The sequence below is a fragment of the Neophocaena asiaeorientalis genome, unplaced genomic scaffold (assembly GCF_003031525.2).
Source record: "Neophocaena asiaeorientalis asiaeorientalis breed wild unplaced genomic scaffold, Neophocaena_asiaeorientalis_V1.1 scaffold129, whole genome shotgun sequence".
Classification (NCBI taxonomy): Eukaryota; Metazoa; Chordata; class Mammalia; order Artiodactyla; family Phocoenidae; genus Neophocaena; species Neophocaena asiaeorientalis.
In genome coordinates, this window is record NW_020172446.1 from 7,711,235 (window position 1) to 7,719,259 (window position 8,025).

The following is an 8,025-nucleotide window of genomic DNA, read 5'->3' on the forward strand; positions in this document are numbered from 1 at the left end:
CACAACTGTGTTCCCAGATGCCTGTGTTCTGATTTACCCCCATCATAAGAAAGTGATGTCTGAAGGTGGCCCCTGTCTCGGGAAGTTACCTATGTAAACGTGCAGGGCTCCCCAACAATGTTGCTGCAGTTAAGAGGAGGCCCTTGGTGCCCACTTTCATCCACTTTTAAAAACTTCCAGAAAAACAAAGGGGCATGAAAGATCCAGAGGAAGCCTTTCCCTGCCCTCCAGCTGTTACTTCCTCTCCGGTGGCCCCTCTGCCCAACTGAAGGGACAGACCTGGACTACAGCCCGACTTCCCTGCCTCTCATTTTTCAGCCCCGTGATTCACAACCGGGGGGGCAGTTTGGCAACGTCTGGAGACATTATTGGCCGTCACAACTGTGGGGGAAGGTGCTGCTGGCGTCTGGTGGGTAGAGGCCGAGGATGCTGTCAGACACTCTACAATGCACACAGTCACCCCACAAAAAATGTGATCTGGCCCTACGTGTCAACAGGGCTGCGACTGAGAAGCCCTGTGTATAGCCGGATCCTGCCTCTCTTTAGCAGAAGTGGAGACAAGGCTGCGCAGGATCCCAGAGAACCCCCCTCAGCTGCAGAGCCACAGGCAGAAGCCTCTCTGGCTCTGGAAAGAAACCCAGGTAGTCACGGCCACCTGGGGGCTGCTGGAGGGGTGTGAAGTCCCAGAGAGCCCTCCGCCCTTCACCCCCATCCGCACTCACCTCCCCAGTTCTGGTTCTTTCTGGAGCACTGGGACAACTCCCGTGGGGCAGTGTCCCTGCTGCCCGCCCCCGCGGGTGCTCAGAGGGTAAAGGGGGTGGGGGAGAGGTACTCACCACACCCATGAGCGCCACCCCTGAGCCCATGTTGATGACTGTGGGGATGATGTTGAACTTCCCTGCCTGGAGCACAGAGAGACAAGGTGGGGTGAGGAAGGCAGCAGGACAGCGGGATACCCAGGGACTCCCCCAGAGCCAACATGGGGTCCCCCCAGCATGCCCCACCCTCGCAGGACCTACCCAGCTTCAGAAGGGGAGCCTCACCCACACACCTTGCCGTTCACCATCACATCAAAGCGGATCCCGTAGGCTTTAAACAGCGTGCGGAGCTCCACCCCAGCTGCGTCTCGGTAATACTTGGCAAACCTGGGGGAGACACGGCTTGGGGAGCCCTCGGCCTACCTGTGTCTTCCCTGTTTGGCAACACAGGCTCCACTACCTTGGAGGTTTATAATCCCCCCACGCCAGGACCCTGGCATTCAGCAGGCCCAGGAAAGGTTGGAGACCCCCTTAATGACGTGACATAAAAGGTCCGTTCAGATCTTTGAAGTTCTTGCCAGACGCTCCCCAAGAGGCAAGGGCTTTCCCACGACTGCTGGGCCAACCCGGACCACCAAGGCACTGATGGGCCTGACCCAGGCCTCAGCTTCAGGGCAAGTCCAGAGCCATGGCCGATGCTTCTCTCCCAGAGGCCCCCTGGCAGCCTCCCTGTACCTCCCACTCTGACACCCACCCCCAGGAAGGGGTGTCATAGCGCTGGCACCCAGGCAAGGACACGAAACGTGGAGAGGGTCATAAGGTGGCAGACTTAGCCCCAGTTACCTGAAGTTGTACCCAGAAGAAAGAGAGTTTTCTGAAAATCTGTTGTCCAGACGGTTAAAATAATAGCGAGGGTAACATTCAGAGGGAGCTCTATCAAGATCACAGTCCCATTCAATCTGAATTCCTATCACACCACCCTTGATGCAAAAGAGACAAGAATCAGTGCACAGAACTTTCTGGAGATACAAGTCACAGACCAGCTCTTCGTGGAGAGCTCAGGCAGGGGGTTGGCCCCACTGGAGCATCCTTCTGGGAGGGAAGAAGGCCCAGGGTTCACACCTCTGGGGTGACTGAGAAAAGTGCGTCGCTAACAGCCCATATCCTCCTGCTTCATGCTCCAGGGAGAAGGGAATGAATGACCCGAGCGAGCACCTACTGGCACCTCACACCACAGCCAGGGTGCCAGTGAGGCTCCTGGCTCGGTTTCAGCTGATGCCCCTGGACTCAGAGCCAGACGCAGGTGCAAGTGTGCAGCACAGCTAATTCTAAGACAGTCCATGGGCAGGTGACTGTAGGGCCACCCCATCGCGTGGGTCCTCCTCCACACCCCCTCCTCACTGCAGAGCTCAAGCCCAGAGCCGGCCAGCCCCACCACCCACCTGCACAGCTATCTCCTGGAAGCTGCTCCCCGTCCAGCTGACCACAGACCCAAGTCGGAAGATGGGACAGTAGGGGTCCTTGGGGCCAAATTTACAGGACTTCAGGAAAGCTCTGTCTGTGGTGTCCAGCACATTTGTCCTGGGTGGAGGCCATGAAGAGCCAGTGAAAGGAAGGTGAGACTCGCTGTTCCCAGGCCAGAAACCGGGCGTGACCCACACTGAGCCCTTGACTAAAGACCCTCAGATCCTGACTGCTTTCCCACCCCCCAACATCCTCCAGTACGAAAGGACACAGCCCTGCCGCCACTGCACGGGAAAGGGTGCCCCCTCATCACCCGGTGGGTCATTCCACACAGTGTCCCATACACACGGGCCCACGTACTTGGAGAAGTTGAATTTGGGGAAACGAATGAAGTTCTTTATGTAAACAGTGAAGTCTTCAGCTTCTCCCAGGAGTGGCTTTCTGAAAACCAAGGCAGGACAGTCTGCTCAGGAGGCCCTACCCCGCCCCCTCCATGCCTGTGCGGAGGCTGAAGCCTGTGTGCTCCCTGGGTGCCCTGGAGCCTTTGCAAAGGACAGTCAATTTGATCATGTCGGGGTGGTCCTGGGGCCTTTGTGGGGTGCCCTGGCTTCTCCCCCAGGACACGTCTCCACCATTGGGCTGGGACCCGCTGCCCAGGACTGGGTAACTCCTCAGGGTCCCGAGGTTACAGCCACTCACGCTGGCCTGGACTTTGTCTCCACCGGGCACCAGGCGAAGATCTCACAGGTGCCCTTTTGCTCACTCCCCGCCCACAGGCAGCGGCCAGTCCTCACTCCTGCAGGGGTGGGAGAAGGACAATGCCAGGAACCTCCTGGTTCCAACTCCCCTTCTGCCCCCAGCCGTGTCTACTCCAGGCCTCACCATTTCCAGCCACAACAGGCTCCCCAGGAGGGCAGTCGCTGTCCTCATAGCACAAGGCATCCGGAATGCTTTCACTCTGCCAGGAGAGAAAGGGTGCCTGGCGGGGGGCAGGTGCTTGCAGGGACCCCTTCTCAGAACCAGGTCCCATCCCAGGGTGAGGCCAGGGGTTCCTCCCTTGCCTGTGGCTGCTCACCCCTTGAGAACCTGCTTCTCCCCTGAATAATGCAGGTATGCACGCTGGTGCACACATCCCGCAGGGCCCTTGGAGGGGGTCGACACCCCTGCCTCAGGAGAGGGGTGGACCCCAAGTACTGCTGGCAGCTCTCCCACCCCCTCCCCAGCTCTCTGCACCAAGACGCACCTCAGCACAGGTTTCCTGCCGCTGGTTGGGGGTCACGACCAGGTTGGTGATTACAAAGAAGACATTCTCTCCCTGAGAAACCAGAGGGAGGTTGAGGAACCCCCTCCTGCCATCTGGGGTCCCCCCTTCCCGGGGCTGCCTGGCAGGTGGTGGGATCTCTGCATGGGTGTTGCAGACACTGAGGCCACGAATCAGTGGATCCCACCCACGAGCCTACTGACCTCGGAATCCCAGAGCAGGTATGCTTAGAGGGGTCTCTTCCATGCCCACAACCCCAAACCATTCTGACCTCAGCCCCCAGGGTCCAAGCTGAGATACAGGAGGGGAGAGAGGAGAAGGGGCAGTGATGAGATGGCCCGGCCCCGGCACAGGGAACTGCTCCCAGGGACAGTGGCCAATATAAGGGCAGGGCTCTCGGTGCCAGGCCACCTGACTCACACTGACCTGGAAGTTCTCTGGGTCCCATTTGGTTTCAACAGACTCAGGGTTTCATGGGAACAGAGCAGCCCCGTAAGGCACAGTTGGGGAGGGCTGGGGTTTGGCATGGGGTAAAGGACCTGGGCAGAGTCTATCTGCAAACCCTGCAGCCATCCCAGGCCAAGGGAGACAGTGAATGGAGGTCCCTGGCTCCCCAAGCACTTTCCCATGTCACCCACCCGGATCCAGACCCTGCCAGCCTGGGCCCTTGTGCTGGGTGGGGCTCAGACCTGGGGTGGGATGACATAGTCGGCAACATCCCAGAGCCGCTCCCCAAGCTCTGAGGTGTTGGTGAAGGTCACACCCTTGACTTTGGTGATGATGCTGCTCTGCAGGGATGTGTCCGTGTCTTGGTAACACTTCTTCACCAGGAACACCCAACTGCAGGGAGGGGCAAGCAGGTGGGCGTCAGCCTCATTGCTGCCCTCAGGAAGTTTCCTCAGGCCCCCAGGGTGTGGAGGGGTCAGGCTTGGGGCTCCACCTTTCCCACCAGTTCCTGGGCAGGAGTCACAACTCCCTCTGCCGCCTGAAAGCCAGTCCTGCAAGCAGCAGAGGTGACAAGCAACCCCAGAAGCGAGAGGCTGCTGCTCTCAGGAGCCAAGGCCCTGCAGCTGGGCAAGCTTGGGATGAAACCGGCTCGACCCACACTTGCCATGTGACCGCGGGTGAGCCAATGAACTCTGGGGGTCAACACAGGGCTAAGTGCACCTCCTTCCAGAGGGGTGAGGATGGTTAAAGGACATGGTGCACAACCTGGAACTTACCATGAGGAGACCTCAGACAGATCCAAATTGCGGGGGATTCTACAAAATTAGAGTGCAAAATCCTGTACTCTTTGACACCCAAAACACAAGCAACAAAAGAAGAAATAGTAAGTTGGACTTGATCCAAATTAAGAACTTTTTTGTGCATCAAAGGACACTATCGGGGCTTCCCTGGTGGCGCAGTTGTTGAGAATCTGCCTGCTAATGCAGGAGACACGGGTTCGAGCCCTGGTCTGGGAGGATCCCACATGCCACAGAGCAACTAGGCCCGTGAGCCACAACTACTGAGCCTGCGCGTCTGGAGCCTGTGCTCCTTAACGAGAGGCTGCGACGGTGAGAGGTCCGCGCACCGCGATGAAGAGTGGCAAAAAAAAAAAAAAAAAAAAAAAAAAAACTATCAACAAAGTGAAAAGACAACCCAGAGAATGGGAGAAGATATTTGTGACTCACATAACTGATAAGGGTCTAGTACCCAGAATATACAAAGAAGTCTTACAACTCAACAATAAAAAAGACAAGTAATCCAATTTAAATATGGGCTAAGGATTTGAATAGATATTTCTCCAAGAAAGACATACAAATGGCCAATAAGCCCGTGAAAAGATGTGCAACATCTTTAGTCAGGAAATGCAAATCAAAAAACACAGTGAGATAGTACTTCACACCCAGTAAGACAGCTGTAATCCAAAAAATGGGAAATAACAAGTGTTGGTGAGGATGCAGAAAAACTGGTACTTGCTGGTGGGAATGTGAAAAGGTGTAGGTGCTGTGGAAAGCAGTTGGGTAGTTGCTCCAAAGGTTACTATATGACCCAGCAATTCCACTCCTCAGTATATAACCAAGATAATTGAAATCATATATCCACACGAAAACTTACACATGAATGTTCTTAGCAGCATTATTCCTAATAGCCAAAAAGTAGAAACAATCCAAATGTCCAGCAGATGAATGCATAAGCAAAATGTGGTGTATCCATACAATGAGGTATTATTCAGCAATTAAAGGAATAATTTTCTGACACAGGCTACAGTATGTATAAATCTTGAAAACATTATGCTAAGTGAAAGAAGCCAGACAAAAAAAGGCCACATGTTGTAATGATCTGATTTATATGAAATGTCCAGAATGGGCTATAGAGACAAAAAGTAGATTAGTGGTTACCAAGGGAGGGATGGTGGTAGGGGAGAATTGCAAATGACTGTTAATAGACACAGGCTTCTTTTGGGGGTGATGGAAACGTCCTGGAATTAGACAGTGGTGATGGTTGTACAACATTGTGAATGTACTAAAACCCACTGAATTGTGTAATTTAACATGGTTGAAATGATGAACTACATGCTATGTGAGTTTTACCTCAATTTAAAAATGGTTTTTAAAAGATCCTGCACTCTCCAAAAAATGTCAGTGTCATAAGATACAAAGACAGACTCAGGAGTGATTCCAGATTAAAGGAGACATGACAACTGAACACAAGGCATGATTTCGGATTTTCTTTTCCTATAAAGGTAATTTTGGGGACAATTTACAAAAGGTCTATTGCTTAGATGATAATATTTTTATGTTAATTCCCGAATTTTCATGCTTTTACTTCATTAAATAAGAGATTCCTTGTTTTTAAGAAATACCCATGGAAGAATTTAGGAATCAAGAGACATCATGCCTGCAACCTACTCAACAGAAAAAAGTTGCACATGTATACACACACATAGAAAGAGAAAGGGATAAGGAAAACACAAATGTAGTAAAATGTTAACATTTGAGGAATCTAGGTGAAGGGCATTAAAAAAACTGTACTACTCTTAAAACTTTTCTGAGTATAAATTACATCAAAATATAAAAAAAATTTTTTTAATGAGACGGCACACGTAAATGGCTTAGCACAGCGAGTGCCAGGCACAGAGGAGGAGCTCAATGAATATAACATCAACTTATTACTGAGGTTACTGTTAATTAGAGATTGTCCAGGTCAAACCCCCTTGGTAAAGTTGGGAAAACTGCAGCCAGAAGAGGGCAGGAAGCCACCTTCCTGAGGTCCTGCAGCAGTGCTGTGGGATGCCCTGCCTCTCCCAGGCAGCAACCAGGATGCTTCCACCCTCATCTCTGGGGGCAGAGCTGGCATGTCCTGGGGCCCTAGGCTGTCCCATCTCCAAGGACCTCTGAGAGGGTTGTGACCCTTGAGCCAACCAGCCATTTTAGTAGCGACACACTGGGCCTGGCCTGGACAGAAACACTCAGCAAATACTCAAGGAACAACAACCATTCATTCACTCGTTCATTTCACACCTGTCCCCTAAGCAGTTAGGGGATACCAGGCAGGCCCGCCCTCATGGCATCCCCAGGCTGACAAGGGCAGTCAGCAGGAACGTTAAGCAAATGATCCCCTGAATAAGCACGTAATTACATTGTGGGAATTCTGGGGAGGAGCATGCGAGAACCCAGGTGTGAAGGATGAGTGGGCGCTAACGACGTGGGGGAGGAAAGGGAAGCCTGGCTGAGGAGCAGTAAGACAGAAGGCCCTCAGGTGGGGGGCAGCCAGGTGTCTTAGGGATGAAGCTCGGGGATGAAGCCCAGCCTCCGGGTGGGAGTGAGGTGAGGTCAGGGCTGCCCTCCCTGGAGGAGCCTCTACTGCTCCCCAAGTCAGGAAGTAGGAGGGACTCAACAGCATTAAACTGAAGGAATAAAAGAGGCACATCCGCATCCCAGTTGTCTGGTGTCATTTCCTCTCCGCCTGTCCACTCCCTGCTTGGGGGTGAGGCCTCTGAACAGTGCCTGGCTGACCCCAAGGAGCTGCCCCTCAGTTGATGGTGCCAGCTCCTGCAGGGCGGGGGAGGGGGGCAGACAGGAGAGCTGGGTGCCAGGGATCGTAGAGGGTTTTGGGGCAGGACCCCCAGAGAGGCCAGCCGCAGGTGGGGCGAGCCAGCCAGAAGGGAGTTCTGGGACATGCCCGGCTCCTGAGTTGCCCCTGCCGGGAGACTGGCACTGAGCTCAGTGACTATAAATAAGCCACCGGGGGCCGGCCTGGGCCAGCCCGGGCTAGGGCCCAGGGAGGCTGCCATGACAGCTGCAGCCCAAGCCCCTGCAGCCTCGCCCCCTTCCCAAAGCCCTAGCACTGGCGGCCCCAGCCCTGGAAAAAAGAACTGCCCACGGAAAGCCTCACAAATGGGGGGACCCCAGGAACCCCGGCGCATCTCATCACCTCAAGAGCCGCTGGGGAGTTGAGGGCTCCCTTCTTACCCCCCACCCTTAAGCCCAACGGTACAAGAAGGGCCGCCTTCCCGAGCAGGGTCCCAGAGCCCAATCACAGGGCACCCCCAGCTCC

The 8,025-nt window shown here is 54.2% G+C and overlaps 1 protein-coding gene across 1 annotated transcript in view; it reads right to left on the reverse strand.

Moving 5' to 3' along the window:
- P2RX5 (purinergic receptor P2X 5) overlaps positions 1 to 8,025 on the reverse strand; it is a 19,444-nt gene that overhangs the window by 6,912 nt on the left and 4,507 nt on the right. Inside the window, exons 2-10 of the mRNA XM_024736143.1 lie at positions 4,173 to 4,531; positions 3,466 to 3,537; positions 3,105 to 3,180; positions 2,922 to 3,018; positions 2,583 to 2,663; positions 2,201 to 2,339; positions 1,602 to 1,738; positions 1,052 to 1,145; positions 837 to 902 (exon numbers count right to left, since the gene is read on the reverse strand). Coding sequence (XP_024591911.1) covers positions 837 to 902; positions 1,052 to 1,145; positions 1,602 to 1,738; positions 2,201 to 2,339; positions 2,583 to 2,663; positions 2,922 to 3,018; positions 3,105 to 3,180; positions 3,466 to 3,537; positions 4,173 to 4,531 — 1,121 coding nt within the window. The remainder of the gene's footprint in view (positions 1 to 836; positions 903 to 1,051; positions 1,146 to 1,601; positions 1,739 to 2,200; positions 2,340 to 2,582; positions 2,664 to 2,921; positions 3,019 to 3,104; positions 3,181 to 3,465; positions 3,538 to 4,172; positions 4,532 to 8,025) is intronic.